At 50.7% G+C, this 17,152-nt stretch overlaps 1 protein-coding gene across 1 annotated transcript in view; it reads right to left on the bottom strand.

Moving 5' to 3' along the window:
- Positions 1-2,199: 2,199 nt before the first annotated feature.
- The window catches only part of Pnpla1 (patatin like phospholipase domain containing 1), a 40,430-nt gene continuing 25,477 nt past the window's right edge, over positions 2,200-17,152 (bottom strand). The window contains exons 6-9 of the mRNA XM_015487633.2: positions 12,430-13,035; positions 9,632-9,716; positions 8,512-8,637; positions 2,200-3,601 (exon numbers count right to left, since the gene is read on the bottom strand). Of these exons, the coding sequence (XP_015343119.2) occupies positions 3,421-3,601; positions 8,512-8,637; positions 9,632-9,716; positions 12,430-13,035 (998 nt within the window). The 3' untranslated portion in view covers positions 2,200-3,420. The remainder of the gene's footprint in view (positions 3,602-8,511; positions 8,638-9,631; positions 9,717-12,429; positions 13,036-17,152) is intronic.

Raw genomic sequence — 17,152 nt, 5'->3', positions numbered from 1 at the left:
ATGATGAAGTGTGGGGTGCTAGAGGCTCCTCATCCCATACAACTGAACAGATCCAAAGCTTGAGTCCCATGGATCATTTGCTTCACATCCATATCTCCCTGCAGGCCTGACAGGGCTGCAAACAGAGACCATATGACTCCCTTGGACATTGCCTGGAACACGTGGCCATGGGGAGAGGACACTAAAACCTGGACAGCAAACTTGGTGGATCAAATAGCCCTGTTGGGCCTGTGGCCCAGCCTGAGGGGGGTGGGGGAGGGAGGAAGCCCAGTGTAGGGGGGCTCTGGACACTTGGAGGGGACTGGCCTCAAACCTAAGACAAAGTTTCCGGAAGTTCAGCCAGGTGTATTCTGTCCGGAAGGTTTTTAGTTTTTATGTTGTTTCTGAGGAGTGTGGGGGTGGGGTGGGCTATTTATGGATTATTTATGCAGCGTTCAGGAACCCCGCGGTGCAGTGTGCAGAGCCAGTTGGAATCGAGGTCAGGAACCTCTGTATCTAGCTTCTCATCAGGAGCCATGTCTTTGGGCTGTCGAGTGGTTGGTGTGAGTCTCCGATGCTGGCATCTGAGCCTCGTTTTTGTACTATATTATTTGATTAAATAAAGAAGTTTTCACAGAAGTGTGATCTGGATTATTCCAATGGAGGCCAGGCAGATGCCCTCCTACTGCGTCCTTGACGGTTGGGTGGGGACGGGGGACTTGCCCCCTGCACCCAGGCTTCTCTCTGCACCCTCTCCAGGTGTCCCGTCCTTGGGGTGACAACTCACTGAGGCAGAAAAATAAAGGGTCCTGGGCTGGGGTGTCGGGAGACCCGGGATTTGGTCCAGCAGCCACAGACTGGTGACCTTAGGGGCAGGACATGTGCCCTCTGGAGCTGACATTCTGCCATTCTGTGGCTCCCACGGTGGCAGCTCATTGTGCGTCTGGGAAGATCCAGGTTGGTCTCGAGTCTACATGATCTCTCATCCGTCCTGCACTCTGGTGCCCAAATTCTGTCACTTAGCACCAAAATTTTTGTCTAGAAAACATGGTCTCCATAGAAAGCCATACAATCTCCTTTTCCCTCTGTGACGGACGACACAGGATCTACTTCTCTTCAAACCCTTGAAGGCTCAACTACACTCTAAGGAGATCAGGAGAAGACAGCTTTGAAATCCTCACCTCACAGAGGAGGAAACCAAGGCTCAGAGTGGGCGAGTGACTGGTTCAAGGTCACACAGCCACCCACGACCTGTCTTGGTGCCCTCCACCATCTGATCCATTAGATAGATCATAAATTCAGCCCACAGTTACTCAGCACTTTTGAGGCACCGGGCGCCATGCTGACTCTCTGGAATACCAGATGCAAAAAGGTGTGGCCCCTGTCCTCGGGATGCTCATGGACCCACTGGTTATGGGATTTTGTGACAGTAGGAATACAGGGGGGTGGACTCTGTGGAGGTGATGTATAAGGACGGCCTCCCTCGCCGTACACCATGGCCACTTTTATGAGAGCACCCAGTGCATGGGACATGCTGCTGCCTTGAGAGTCCTTCAGAAGGTGGACGAGTGACCTCAGGACACTTGTGTCTGAGAAGATGCCCGGGGAGGCGGTGCTCCATGGTGAGTCCTGGACAACGGGCTGGGCAAGGGGCAGCGGGGTCAGGCTGGGCAGGGTGTCACTCAGCAGCCTTGGAAGACAAGACCGCACCTGGCCTCGGCCTTGACACTAGCAAGACCCCTGATGTCCAGGCACAGCACAGGGGGCTTCACACATGATCCACGAGTGTTGTTTAATTTATTTTGGGGGGGCATCAGGGATTGAACTCAGGGGAACTCAACCACTGAGTCACATCCCCAGCCCTGTTTTGTATTTTATTTAGAGACAGGGTCTCCCTGAGTTGCTCAGTGCCTCACCCTTGCTGAGTCTGGCTCTGAACTCGGGATCCTCCTGCTTCAGCCTCCCAAGCTGCTGAGATTACAGGTGTGCGCCACCACACCCAGTGTTGATTCAAAAAAAAAAAAAAAAAGATAAAAAGGAGAAAGGAACCAATGAGAGTCACCGGCTTTAGCAAATAAAAGTTCAGGGTGCACAGGTAATTCTGAGTCCCAGATAAACACACGATGGCCATGGTAGGGACAGACTTCTAAAAAATACCGATTTGGTGTTAATCTGAAATTCGAATTTCACACCATGCTCTGTATTTTGTCTGGCAACATTGAAATTGATGGGAGAATAATTCTCTTAATTATCTTGAAATCAGGGAAATAAATCAAAGCAAAGGCAAATCTGCAAGGGGATTTATTGATCCTTTAACTGATATTGAAAGCGTCTAGGCTCTAAATACAGAACGAAGACAATAATCATCAGTAAGTTCAATTCTCCTATGTACCAAGGAATAAGTGTTCCCCAGAAGACAGAACCCCCCTTCCTGGGCATCACCTGCCTCTCAACTGCTGAGAACACAGAGGCCAGCCTGGGCGAAAGGCTGGTGGCCAGGAGAGCCACTCTGGGGGCCCCTCCTCTTCTCCGCCACACAGACCCCCAGCTGCTCCCTTGTCTGGGCCACAGGAGCAGCCAAGGAGGCAGAGGACACACAGTCCCAGGGACCCGGGCTCCCCCCCCCACAGGCCCCATCTCAGTTCACATCCGCACCCTCCCTCCCTGGGCTCCTGGCCCGTGGACGGTTGGCCCCTGGGTTTTGCATTCCAGGATTTGTTAATCAAACACTGAGAGCAGCAGGGAGGCGGGTCTGGGCTCCTCAGGTCCCCTCCCACTCCAGCTCCCGTTTCCTCTCCGGGTTCACGGCTTCCTAGGGAAAGGAGGGGATCCATTACTTCTGGGCAACCCCCTCCACCACCAAGGGTGGGCTTCCCTAGCCTGAGTTCCACCAAGGACATGGCTTCCTGATTCATTCCCCTGGGGCAGCCCTGACTAGTGGCCAGGCCCCGTGATGGCCAACCTCGTGGAAGGAAACTGGAAATGTGGATTTATGTTAAGTCCGTGGGAAGCTTCACTTTATTATTCAAGGGTCCTCTGCGGCTCTCCTGGGAGGTGATAAAAGGGTGTCTGAAACATTATTCAGTTTATAAAAGTTCGAGTGGTACTTGGTGTTTCAGGAAGAGGTGGGGGTGGAATGGTCTCCAGATAGCTGAATACGGTTGTGCGGGTCGTACACTGTGCAAGGGTATGGTGCCGTATCAAGAAGGTAGGCAATTCATAGGCATAGAAATGTCCTTGGTATTGGTACAGTTTTCTAGCAGTTGACAGTCAAGATCTTGTTTTAACAAAATTCAATATAGCAACATTCCATCTGCTGACAGGTTCTCCAGAAAGGGGTGTCATTTCTTTAGTTTCCGAGGTGCTGTATAGACTACTGTTGTCCTTGACTATGACCAGGAAGGGGAAGGTGGGGGCAGAAATGAAGTTGGATTGACAGGATCAGGGGTCAGTAGAGCAACCTGGGAGAGGACAGGTAGGGTCTGGCCTTGGGGAACACCCAGAGGGATTCCACATCTCAGGGCGGCTGTGTTCCTGGATCCGGCTGGGATGAGGCCTGTAGATGACCCAAACTATGTCGGATGTGGAGAGCAGAGGGAATTCCAGGGAGCAGGGTGCAGACCTGGGGGAACACATGTGAGAAGAAACAAGATACAAATGGGAAATAAATAGAAGACCCAAATTCCAAGACCCAAGTACTGTGTGACCCTGGGCAAGTCACTCGCCCTTTCTGGGCAACGGCAAAAAGACTCCTGCAGAGACCATCTCAGAGATATGCCCGGGCGTAGACTTGCATATTCTTGGATACTTTTCAAGTCTGTGGTTCTGCTGGGTGAGCCCTGCAGTGACTCCCCAGAACCACACGGGAAGCCCAGCCCATTAGCAGGCGCCTGAGCCAGCCTGGCTTACCCCTGCCCTGGTTCCAAGTTCACCTCCAGGCTTCTCCCTGCCTCCAACCTCGCGCTGGGAGTAGCTGCTTACGGACTGTGGGTTACTGGCTCGGGCCACCCTGTGTGCCTGGAATGGCCCCCGTGTCCTCCATCCCCAGACTGGCTGATCTCTGCTCCTCCTCCTCCTCCTCCTCCTCCTCCTCCTCCTCCTCCTCCTCCTCCAGGAAGCCTTCCCTGAGACCCTCCAGCTGACAGGATGAGCTGGCTGCCTCTCCTCTGTGTCCCCTCCCGTCCTAAGCCAGCGATTCTCAAACTCCATCGAGCTCAGACTCACCAGGTGACATGCAGACTGCCGGGCAGCCCCAGGTTCTTAGCCCAGTAGGTCTGGGCTGGACCCAAGGTCTCCCAGGTGCCGTGGCTGACCCGGAGATCCGTCATCCACAGGACCTCTGACCTCTAACAGAGGCCAATCTCCCTCCAATGAACTGAGCACAGGCCATCATAGCCTCTATGTCCACCAAAGAATAGGGATTAACTGGAAGTTGTTTGGAGTAAATACAAGCCAACAAGCCCGAGAGCGCTATGAAAGAAAACTACACGGTATCCTGTAGTAGACAGGCTAAAGTGGACTTGTGGCTTCAGCACATGCTGTTGGATATGGACCACGTGTCAAGTTCAGCGTAGGATTGGTACTGCAGGTGCCGCTGGACCTAGTCCAGGATGAAGAGATGCCCTGCAATATTTTACTCACGTGAAGCTCTGCTGTGTGATTTCCTGGATGCCTTCACCCCTCTGAGCCCGCCCACCCCACAGGGTTAAGATAATTGAATGTGAAACAGAGTGCTGGCACTTGATAACCGTTCAACACGTTCTTAAAAATCCTCACCAACAGGAAGCCAGCGCCTGGCCCATCAGACATGAAAGCACTTGAGAAGCTCAGTGGGTGTGACACGTGCTGGTGACACAGGAACAGGCAGCCAGGCCAACGGGACAGGCCCAGACACTAACGACAAGTCAGCACAAAATATAGGTGCTGTTTAAATCAGCAGGGAGAGAACAGATTGCCTAACTAAGTCACTTGGAGATGACTGATCAGCTAATTTGGGGAAAATTTAAGCGTGTTAGTTTTCACCAGTCAGTTTGAAATAAAAATTAAGATTGGGACAAACTGGGTGCAGTGGCGGAAGCCTATAATCCCAGCTGCTTGGGAGGCTGAGACAGGAGGATTGCAGGTTCAAAGCCAGCCTCAGCAACAGTGAGGCACTAAGCAACTTAGCAAGACCCTGTCTCTAAATAAAATATAAAATAGGGCTGGATGTGGCTCAGTGGTCGAGTGCCTCTGAGTTCAATCCCTAGTATCACAAAAATTAAAAAATAAACAAATAAATAAATGAAGATTGAGACAGGTGCACTTCTCTTATCTAAAGCCCTCGTGGGCAGATGGCTTGGGAACCAAGCTCCAAACTTTAGAGAAAGAAAAATAGTGCTTTGGTCAAGTGTTTTGTAACTCCCCCATAGGGTGTGGGAGCACCCCACAATGAGTCACATTATCATTTCTACAGGCAAGTTATGAAAATTCATACCACGTGGAAAAAAGGCCACAGATAATTTGACCTCTGGCAACAGTGAAGATTTTGCTATCAAGAATGACCACAGGTGATTGTTTTTTCAGAGTAACTTCCATTTCAGAATTGTAGGTAAGGGACAGTGGACCTGGGATGCCTAGCATTGGTGAGCTTGCATGTAGGAAGATCTACTCTCTAGTTCATTTGCTGATGGGAGTGTAAGTCATTATAATCCCCTCAAGGACAATTTGGTCAACCTTTGGTCAACCTTTGGTCATTTGGTCAACCTACCCCAAATATAGACCTTTTGACCTAGCAATTCCAGTTCTAGAAAGGTACACACCAAAGGGACAGTTGGGTATGTGTGTCCAAGAATGTGTTCAGGGGGACATTTATCACAGCAATGTCCATAAGAGCCACAAAATAGAAACAACCTAAATGTCCATCTGTAGGGGATCGATGAAACAGACAATGATACACTCACACCAATGGAATACCACAGATCCACTACAGACTTGATAAATCTATATTTGACATGGAAAGAAGCAGCGATATACCATTTAGTCCAAAAACAGGCTATAAAACATTATGTAGCATATGATGCCATTTTCATAAAAATAAAAAGTACATGTCTGTCTGCATATGCTTAAAATATGGAAGTTTTCTCCACCAAAATATTAACATCTGGGTGGTGGGGTTTCTGGAGATTTTTTACTTTCTATTTATGCTTTTCTAAATTTGTAATGAGAGCATGTTGTTTTTAAAACCAGAAAAAGTAATAAAATTTCTCATCCTATAAAGAGTGAAGGTATTAAAAAAATAGGGATAATGTCTTTCTCGAGTGACGCTTAAGCTGTGCTAAAATAGAGTCCCCCACCCAGAGTCTGAGTGGGTGGCTTGTCTCTGGTGTCCTCCTCGTGGTCAGAGACCCTCTCTCTGCTCCTTTCTCTTGGCACCCGAGGTTTTCAAGCTGCCTCAGTCTCCCCAAATGTCCCACACAGGCCTGGGCACTAATCACGGGACTTGACGCGGCTTCGGTAGCCAGAACGACACAGGATGCTTGTACATTTGGCTTCTCATTTAAGTCCCAAATAACTGAGGGATGAAGTAGATGTTCACAGGGAGAAACTGAGATTCCCATTGAGTAAAGTGACCAGCCTAATGAGGGCCAAACCCTGTGATTCTGACTCCCGGGCCGGTGTTCCTACCACCCTGTACATCAAGACACTGGGCACAGATGACTTGGATGGGATCCTGGCTCTGCCACATACCAGCTGCATGGCTTTGGGCATGTTATTTAATGTCTGTGCCACAGTGTCTGGAACATAAGTACTGTGTACATTTTACTTATTATTATTATTATCATTATTATTATTATTACATTCACATTTGAATGGGGGAAATTCCACAAAAACCCCAAGAACATGCTCTCTCATGTAGTAAATCTGGGGAGTCTGACATGGTATAAGTAGGAGGATTTGGGGGCAGGACAGGTGTCCTCCTTTTCCATTTGCAGCCTGCAGGCTGTCTCTTAATGGGGGGCCAGTTCTATAATCCAGAGTCAGAAGACTACTGAACATTTTGGAGGAGAGACAAGGCTGCAGAGGAAAGCCAGGCTGATCCCCATCTCCACCTGCTCTAGGAGAAGAGCATGCCTGGACTGACTGCGGTCCTGGGCTGAAGGAGACATGGAACAGAATCAGTGTGGACCTGCAGCCTAGGCAGAGCAACCCAAGTCAACGGATAGACCCAAGGAAGAAAAAAAAAAATGTTTGTCATTTTAATCCACTGAAATGGTGTTGTTTGTTACGCAGCAACAACTGCTGAATACAATCTGCATCAGAGCATGGATTTGCACGTCTGATTAAACAACCACACTGATGACTGTGTGGGGCATCTGCCCTATAATGTTTATTCTGGCCTCTCTCCTGTTGCTGGCAGGGACCAGGAGTTTATTCAGAACAAGCCCATGTATGAGACTGTGCCGCTTGTGATTGCAGCCTGGGAGGAAATGAGCAGATATCTCCTCTCAGATTCCTCCCCATTCTCCTTCCCTGGCTTCTCTGGAGCTTCTCTTTTCTGCCCTAACCCAGGCCTTTGAAGTTCAGAGCAGCGAAGGTGCCTATAATTAAGATCACCAAAGAGGAACTCGCCTCTGGGCAGCTCATCCTCATCTGTGAAGGAGGCTGCAGGCACCTGGCCCAGAGCAGTCTGTGAGACCGCAGCAGACTGCCTGCTTCCTTAGAAGGCACCTCCATCTGCAGGTTCATCTACCAAGGGAGCTCCGGCCGATCGCACAGTCCCCCTGCCCAGCTGCGGTGGGAAGAGAACTGGCCCTGGAATCAAGGAACCTGAGTCTCGGCCTGGCTGGTCCTCCTAGCTCCAGGGGTGCCCTACACCCATGATGGACCTGCCTAAATTCTCATGAATGAACTTGACCTTGAGCTCCCAGAGACAGAGAGATGAACCCTCAAAGGTCAGGGAAATCTTGAGGCTGGAGACAAAGGAACAGAGCGAGAACAATCCCAGGCACCGATTCCATAACCCCAGGAACCTCCAGCTGCCTAGAGTCCTGTCTGCTCCCTGCCCACGCTGCAATCCAGAAAGGGACATGAGGGTGTGCCCCACTTCCCGAGCAGCTCTGAGAATCCCCTTCCCACCACCTGCACCCCCTACCCACTAAGTCCATATTTACCCAGACTCTGCTATGGGCTATGGGCTTTGGGCTATGAGGGTAAGAAGGACCCTCATCAAGCTGAAATCCTCATGCCTCCCTGGGGACCCCCACTCGGGACAGGGACCATCAGGAAGGATGTTGTTTTGAGAAGCGATTCACATAGTTGATTGCATTCAACTCTCCTGATCTTATGAGCTGGTAGGTATCACCCCCATTTGGCAGATCAGGAAATGAAGGCTCAGAGAAGCCAAGCGTCCTGACTGTGGCCACTGAGTGAGGCTGAGGCAGAGGGATTTCTTGTCTCCAAAGCCCAGTCTCCCTGCCCCCATGCTTCTAGAATGTTCCTGAGGCAGTCTCCAGAGCTGGTCCCCAGGGATTTAAAAAAACATAAGACGCTCACTGCACTTTACTGCCTGGTTTTTTGGCCCGCGGTTGCCTCGGAAAGCCTTTTCGGGTGCTGCTTGGTTTTGGTTTGTTCTTCTTGAATACCTTATTCACCCAGTTTGCATCCTCAGCCGGGCTCTCCCTGGGCAAAGACAGGAAATAGGTGGTTTGTTAGTGCCACGTCCATCATTCTAGGGTCCTGCTGTAGCTCAGGAGGAGGACCCACGGGGTGGCCGAGCACCAGAGATGCCCAGCAAACACTGATGGGTATTGATGAATATTTACCTAACATCATGCCAACTAGGCACTGAGACTCAGACTTGTGTTCACTGTTAGATGGAAATGCAGACGTTTAAGTGATGTGAACGCAATGCAAAATCTATTCGTAAGCTCAAAATTACTACATTTATACAAACTCTGTCAAAAAGTTGTAGAGTTAAAATCGAGCATAATGTGGCGGGCAGAGTCGGCTTTGGCTTAGTAAGTTGGATCCAATGAGGCTGCTCAGGCCCTGCTCTCCGGACCTGCAGCTGCCAACCCTGGACCTGGCCAGTCAGGGCTGTCCCAGCGGGGGATGGAGTTGTGGGTGGGATCGGGGAGAAAGGTGCTTGACTCACCTCTGATTTCCCCCTGGCGAACCCAATTGCCATCCAGCCAGCCAGGAGCCCAGGTAAGTAGCCCCCAGGGAACATTAAAAAAAATATGGGGGTCTAGAACCCCAGACCCTCTCATAATTGCCGTAAAGATAAAAATCCAGTCTGCTGAACACACTGGACAATTCACGCACACTGTAAGAAGGGCTCCCCTCAACCAGACGGCGCAGGGGCTGCGGAGGCCGGCAGGGTGCTGCTCCCCGCTTTGAACTGTGGCTCCACCGACAGTAAAATACGGGGCGCGTCCTTGCGCTGCACCCACAGGGGCGTCCCCGGTGTGCAAAGGAGGGATCCGAGGAACACAGCGTCCTCCACGCGAGCAGGCTGGTGCCCACACGGCGGAGGACAGAAAGGGACACGGGAACCGCGCAAGCCAGAGCAGGGTCGCCGCGTCCCGGGCCGCTGAAGGGGTGGGGCGCGTCGCCTAGCGGGGCCCCTTGCCCTGACCCGAGGAAAGAAGGCGCTCCCAGGGAAGGCACTTACGTCCCGCGAGGCCGGCTGGTGGTTTCCTTCCCGGGGACGAGGACGCGAGGTACCGCACTTTCGGAATTTGCAGAGGCGAGGGGAGCTTCAGGCAAAGCAAAATCAGGAGACGTGAGCGACAGAGGGCCCTGGTGGGTCTTGGGGTTTTGCTTTATGCCAGGGATTGAACTCAGGTGCGTAACCACTGAGCCTCTTCCCCGGCCCATTTTATTCTTTTTTATTTTGAGAAAGGGTCTTGCAAAGTGGCTCAGAGCCTCCTCCCTAAGTTGCTGAGGCTGGCTTTGAACTTGTGATCCTCCTGCTTCAGCCTCCTGAACCACTGGGATTACAGGCATCTGCCACTGCAATTGCCACTTGGTCCTTTTGAAATGACAACAGTAAGTAAGCAAGAGTGTTAAAACAAACAAACAAACAAACCCAAAACAGTAAATTCTCTTGTTCTCAAATTCCCATATTTAGGACCAAATCACGTTACTAGATTTGGTAGAGACCCAGGGCAGCAGCTGTGGAAGGGCTGAGGCTGACCCTTGATGGGACATTAGGGATGACTCCTCCCAGAAAGCAGCAGGTAGGGGGAGTCTTCAGGAAAAACCCCTCAGAGGGGACTCCCATCACAGGCTTCATGTAACACTTTCTTCTCAGAATGGAGAATATCAATCATGACCATCACTCTTAAGCAAGCTCTTTGAATGTTTTCAATGAGGATGGGATGCAGGCTAGCCGAAGATAATTGTGTGGTAGATATAAATATAAGTAGTATAAAATATAGATTTCCCTATCTGAAGTTCCTTTATTAGGGTCCTCTGGGATGTCCCTAGGTGTCCCCAATCTATTTGCAGTGAAGCTTGCCCATTGTTTATAGATTTTCCTAAGGCTATTTGCAATTCTGTCCCCAAATAACACACGAGCCATCACTGAATCACTGATGGCACTGAACCCAAGGGGGTCCCCTCTGCCTAACTCCCACAGATGGCTGGGGATGTTGCTGTGAGGCTCCACTGTAGGTTGTGACAGATTTTCAGCTTTGGTACTTTTGCCATTGAGGCCAGATACTTCTTCGGTGTAAGAGCATCCCTGTCCTCTGCCTACTAGGTGACATCCAAAAATATCTCCAAATATTGCTAGATGCCTCCTGGGAATAGGATCACTTCTAGCTGAGAACCAACCACTGGCCTGTCTGTGCCTCCTCAGCACGAGTGAAGAAAGCCAACTCAGGGCCAGGTCTGCTCGGGCTCTGAAGACAGCCACCTTTATGTTCAGGGGTGACCAGCTGCAAATAAAAGCATTATACTGGCCAGGTGCAGGAGCACACACCCCCAGCAGCTCTGGAGGCACGAGGATGGTGAGTTCAAAGCCAGTCTCAGCAATGGCAAGGCGCTAAGCAACTCAGTGAGACCCTGTCTATAAATAAAATACAAAATAGGGCTGAGGATGTGGCTCAGTGGTCAAGTGCCCCTGAGTTCAATCCCTGGTACCTCTCCCCAAAATGCATTGTACTTTAACAGGAAATTAGAAAGCATGTAAAATCCTTCAATTTTTCGACTCCTAATGTTCTTGTGTTTTTGTCTTATTGTGATTAAAAGAATAAAGGTTAATCTATTCCAGAGAAAAGGGGTCACTTCTGACTTGGGGTAGAGCCCCAAAGAAGCAAACCTTGCTGATCTGGGCTTTTAACTATGGAAGTTTGGCTGGGGGATGGTGAGGACCACCTGAAGTCCATCTTCTGGGCTGCTCTCCTCCTGCCCACACCCAGGCCACCCTTGGTGGTCACACGCATCTCCTCTTCACCCTGTGTGTGCCTTCCACTTCCTTACTCTGCACCTGAGCCTCTTGAATACGAATCTGAAAGCTCTTTCTTCTCCATCCCATAAACCACGATTGTCAAAAACCTGCCCATTTAGCTCCTGTCACCTCCAAGAAGTCTCTCTTATCCTTATTTCCCAGAGAGAAGTGGTCAGATTTTCTATGAATACCCTCCAACATGGGTTTTGTTACTTATGCTTTCAACTTGTGGGGATACATGTTGTCTCTCAGGCTGGAGAGATTTTATGGGGGTAATGAATCAAAAACAGTTCATCTTGGTAGCCCCATAAGGTGTTTTCTCAAACTCTCCGTAGTGAACAATTGGTTTTAAAAAATTATTTGCGGGCTGAGATTGTGGCTCAGCGATAGAGCACTCGCCTAGCGCGGGTGGGACTCGGGTTTGTTCCTCAGCACCACATAAAAATAAAGGCATTGTGTTGTGTCCATCTACACCTAAAAAATAAATATTTAAAAAATTATTTGCAATCTTTAATGGGCTGTATTCTTGTAAACTACAATTCAAATGCATTAGTAGAAAATTGATCAAACTGTTGGGGCTCTGCACTCATTTCATAGTGACCTAGTAACAGTGCGGAGGCTGGCCGCCATCTGTGGACCACTCTTGAGTATCACCGCCCAGCACTGCACAGGGGCTTTCACCATTAAATTCCACTGAAGCAGCCCTGCAGCAGTTCAAATGGGAGTGGGCACAATCACAACAGGCTGGTGAAAAAGACAGAGAGCCGAACCCCACCCCGTTTGTGACTTAGTAGGTCTGTGGTTGGACCTGAGAATTGTCACTTCTAACAAGTTCTCAGACGATGCTTTCCTAACTGGTTGGAGGGACCACTTTGAGAATCACAGCACCAAAGGAACAAAGAGATGGTGATCGCACTGCCCCCTTGTGGTGGTCTGAGCTCATAACAAGCAGAGCGGCTAAAGCTTGTTGAGAACTCAGACAGGAGAATGCAGTGGGCAGCCAGAGGGGTCCCTACCTTGGGGCTGTTCTGGGCCCAGTTCTTCCACAGGTGGTTGTGCAGGCGACGCTAAAGGAGAGCCTCCAGGCCATGGTTGTGATGTCCCCGCAGCTGATGGCCCCAGGGGTGGCCTGCGTGATGTGTGTGCCTGGGAGGGTGGTGAGCTGAGTGGCAGTCCAGATAGTTGTATCTGCTGCCCAGGTGACACAGGTGACAGCTCAGGTGGTACAAAAGGCAGTGGCGGGCCAGGTATTGGGCTGGGTGATAAGTGCCCAGCTGAGCCCGAGGTTGGTGGCAGAGGTGGCAAATCACTTGGAGACAGTGGCAGTGACGAGGTCTTTGGTGGTGCAGGTGGATGTTTGGACGTAGGGACAGGTGGAGAAACAGGTGACTGCACAGGGCACTCGCACGTGGACTGGGGAGTCTTCACGGGTTGGGGCACAGGCAGGTGGCCATCCCCGTTGTCCCCCTGGGGACCAAGCTCTGAGGGTTCCTCCCGCTGTGTTGGGGGGCTCGGCTGGCTGCGCTCGGGGCACTCATTGCCAAGGGCGAGTTCTATCTGGCAGTACACTTCCACGCGGGGGAACAACACTGTCCTGGACGGGGAATCCAGGTAGGCAGCATCTGGGAAGAATAACGGCCTGGGTCATAGGCAGCCTGACGAACCCCGACATCACCCAGCATCTGCAAAAACGGACCCCAAGTTATCTTCATAAATGGGACTAGTGCTTTCAATGGCCTTTCTCTCCTTACTTCAACTCGCAGGCATGATTCTCCCTGGATCTGGAGTCTACAGTCTAGGGTGGGGAGGCAGACACTGCCCAAGTAGTCTAAGAAAAGCTAAGAAACAAACTGTGGCCCTTAGTTAATAATGATGTATCAATATCCATTGGTTAATTGGAACAAATGTGACATATGGTGTACCCTATTACATATATACCATATTATAACATTTAATGATGTGAGACTTCAATAATAGAACCGGACACAGTGGTGCAAGCCTGTAATCCCAGCGACTCAGGAGCCTGAGGCAGGAGGATCACAAGTTAGAGGCCAGCCTGAGCAACTTAATGAGACCTTGACTCAAAATAAAAAAATAAAAAGGGCTGGGGATGAAGCTCTGTAGTAAAGCACCTCTGGGTTCAATTCCCAGTACCAAAAATAATAATGATAATCAAAAGAGGAGGAGGAGGAGGAGGAGGAGGAGAGTGCACAGAATCTCCCTGTACTATTTCACATTTTTTTTTTTTGGTTTTGTTTTCATACCTGGAATTGAACCCAGGGGTACTTAACCACGGAGCCACATCTCCAGCCCTTTTTTGTATTTTATTTAGAGACAGGGTCTCAATGAGTGGCTTAGGGTCTCACTGAGTGGCTTAGGGCCTCACTGCTGAGGCTGGCTTTGAACTTGAGGTCCTCCTGCTTCAGCCTCCCAAGCTGCTGGGATTACAGGTGTGCACAATCTCACTTAACCTATTTCACAATTTTTCTATAAGTCTTAAACTATTACACAAATTATTATTAAAAGGGAGGTATGGGAAGACAGCTGAGCAGTCACTTCACCAAGAAGATAAGGATGGCAAACAAGCAAATGAAAGATGCTTAACATGGTTAGTCATTAGGGAACTGCAAATCAAACCCCAGTGATACCTCCGCACACCTACTGGAATGGCTGAAGCTAAGTGACCCACCATACTAACTTGTGAAAATTTGGAGTAACTGGAGCTCTCACCCACTGCAGGGGGGTGGGGAACAGAAGGTGGTACAGTGACTTGGGAAGCAATTTGGCAACCTCTTAAAAGTCAAACACACATTCTGATTATAGATCCAAAGGCACCAAAAACAGGATTCTAAAGAGAAATTCATACCCCTCATGTTCATCATGGCTTTATTCACAATAAGGAAGGGGGAACACGTGCGGCCCATCAGCAGATCAATGGATAAGGACAATATGGTACAAATGATGGGCTCAGCTTAAAGGTGAAAGGGAACCCTGCACCTCCCACGACACGACCAACCCGAGGACGCTGTGCCAGGTGACATAAGCCAGTCACTTATGTCACACTGTCTGATTCCACGTCTATGAGATATCTAAAGTAGCCAAACATGTAGAAGCAAAGTCAGTGGCCAGAGGCCGGAGGAGAAGAACAGAGGAATTGGCGACCAGTGGCTTTGGAGTTTCAGTTTTGCAAGATGAAGAAGTTCTAGCATTCTGTTGCACAACAATATGAACCTCAACTGTGTACTTACAATGGTTTACAGTTATTTTTCCACAGTTAAACTCTATGTGGCACATGCCTGAAATCCCAGCGACTCCGGAGGCTGAGGCAGGAGGATCACGAGTTCAAAGCCAGCCTCAGCAACTTAGTGAAGCCCTAAGCAACTCAGCGAGACCCCTGAATCTAAATAAAATACAAAAAAAGGGGTGGGGGGCTGGGGATGTGGCTCAAGCGGTAACTCGCTCGCCTGGCATGCGCGGGGCGCCTGGTTCGATCCTCAGCACCACATAAAAATAAAATAAAGATGTTGTGTCCACCGAAAACTAAAAAATAAATATTTGAAAAAAGGGGGTGGGGATGTGGCTCAGTGGTCGAGTGCTTAGGGCTCAATCCCCAGTACCAGAAAAAACAACAGAACTATATGCGTTAAATATACACATACCACACAATCCAGTTTTCCATTGTTTACCCAAGAGAAATGAAGACGAGTGTCCATACAGACACTCACGGAGTGTTCAAGCAGCTTCGTTCATAACAGCCCAAATCGGGAAGCAACCTGACTGTCCATCAGCAGGCGAATGGAGGAGCGAGCTGTGGGTGTGCTCACAAGGTGGGTGGGAAGGGAAGGTTAAAAAGGGGGGGGCGGGGTGAACTGTTCCTATTTGCAAGAACATGGGTGAACCTCGGAATACTTCTGCAGAGTGAAGGAAGCAGATAAGAGAGAATTCGATCTATTAGATTCTATTTATCAAAATTCTAGAAAATGCAAATTCCCGGTGATGACAGAAAACAGACGGGGATTGCTTGGGAAGGACGGTGGGGAGAGTCCTGAAAGGGCACCAGGGGACTTGGATGGCTCGCTGCCTTGATTGTGGTGATGTTTCCACAGGTGTGTGTGTGTGTGTGTGTGTGTGTGTGAGAGAGAGAGAGAGAGAGAGAATCAAACTGTGAGATGGAGGAAGGAGGAGAGAAGCCGAGGGAGGGCTGGGCGCGCCGGGTGTCCCATGGGCGTTTGGAGGTGGCGCCCACGGAGTGCCAACCTCGCCCCGCGCCCTGTCCCCACGGCTGCGTGACAGTGTGGCTTTTCGAGCGCGCCAGCGCAGGGGGGGGGGTGGCTACAGGGGAGGCCGAGGGTGGGAGCCTGGCAGCAGGAATGGGGAGGAGGATGTGAGCCCTTGGGAGGGAGGAGAAGGAGGACGCGAGGAGGTGACATGGGGAGTTGGCCGGGACACCTTTCGGGATGTGGCTTCCTGCCAGAGGTGACCCCTATCCAGAAAGCAGCCAGGCTGCTCCCCAGATGGCAGGTGGCACCAACCGAAGTGTCTCCGGACGTGTCCGTGGCTCCGGTCACATCCAGGGCCAGGAGGAAAGCCCAGTCCGGCCCGGCCCGAGGAGCTGGAGCTGGAGCTGGGGGCCGACTGCCCGAGAGCAGGCGCGCATGCGCACACTGGAAGAGGGAGCCCTGTACTCAGCCGGAGGCGGTGTGAGAAGTTTTCCTGCCTCCAGCTGAATCTGCTCCTACTTGGTGTGATCCCAGGGCCACTGGAGACGCTGCCACCCTCCACTGCGCTGCCTCGAGCATGGACGCCTGGAATCCCACCACTTGGTTTCATCCGTGGGGTTTAAAGCTGTCAGTCAAACCTGTGCAAATGTCTGCACCAGCCGTGGGCAGAGGGTGAGGAGGGTGGAGGGCGTGAGGTCCCTCCAGAGGGTGCAAGAAGGGCCACCGACAAGGGGGCGGCTAATGATGCTGCAGAGCCACTTTGCGACTGTCCCTAGGACTCGTCCTGAGAGAAAAACAAAATACATTCCAGGGGAGAGATGCCACCGTGGGCAGGTGTCGAGGGGGCTCCCAGGGCCGGGGACTGGAATCTGCTCCAGGATCTAAGCCCCAAATGAGGGGGTCTTCAAACTCCAAGTCCTCCACACCGACCACCCCTTCAGAAAGGGTGGGGATCCTGTGGGGGGGGGCCTGGCCACCCCTCCTGTTGCCGAGCTCTGTCACTGAGCCTCCTTCCCTTCCCTACCCATACTCCTGGGGTCATCTATGTTCAGACCCTTGGGCTCCAATCGTCCCAGCTGTCACCACAGTAAGTGTGAGGAAGAGAGGGCTGTCAGAGGGAGTCCACATGAGGTGGCATCTGTCCTGCAGAGGGTAAGAAGCAGGCCTTTCACCAAGGCCAGAGGGGGCAGTGGGATTAATTGGCTGCTGCTCTGATGTCCTCAGTAAGTGCCACCACCGATCTGAGCACTGGGCTCAGGCCTTGTGTGCTCCAATCCTTTAATCCTTCAGTCAGTCCCTGAGCTAAGCTCCAAGATTAGCCTCCTTTTACAGATGAGAAAACTGAGGCCCCAGAAGATTAGTTACCTTCTCAAGATCCTACAGTCAAGTAGGTGTTGGGCACTAGGATCTAAACTCTACCCTTTGTTAAAAAAATATTTTTAGTTGTAGATGGACACAACACCTTTATTTTATTTTATTTATTTATTTTTAGGTGGTGCTGAGGATCAAACCCAGTACC

Source organism: Marmota marmota, unplaced genomic scaffold (assembly GCF_001458135.2).
Source record: "Marmota marmota marmota unplaced genomic scaffold, marMar, whole genome shotgun sequence".
Classification (NCBI taxonomy): domain Eukaryota; kingdom Metazoa; phylum Chordata; class Mammalia; order Rodentia; family Sciuridae; genus Marmota; species Marmota marmota.
This window is presented reverse-complemented; position numbering and strand designations above follow the sequence as displayed.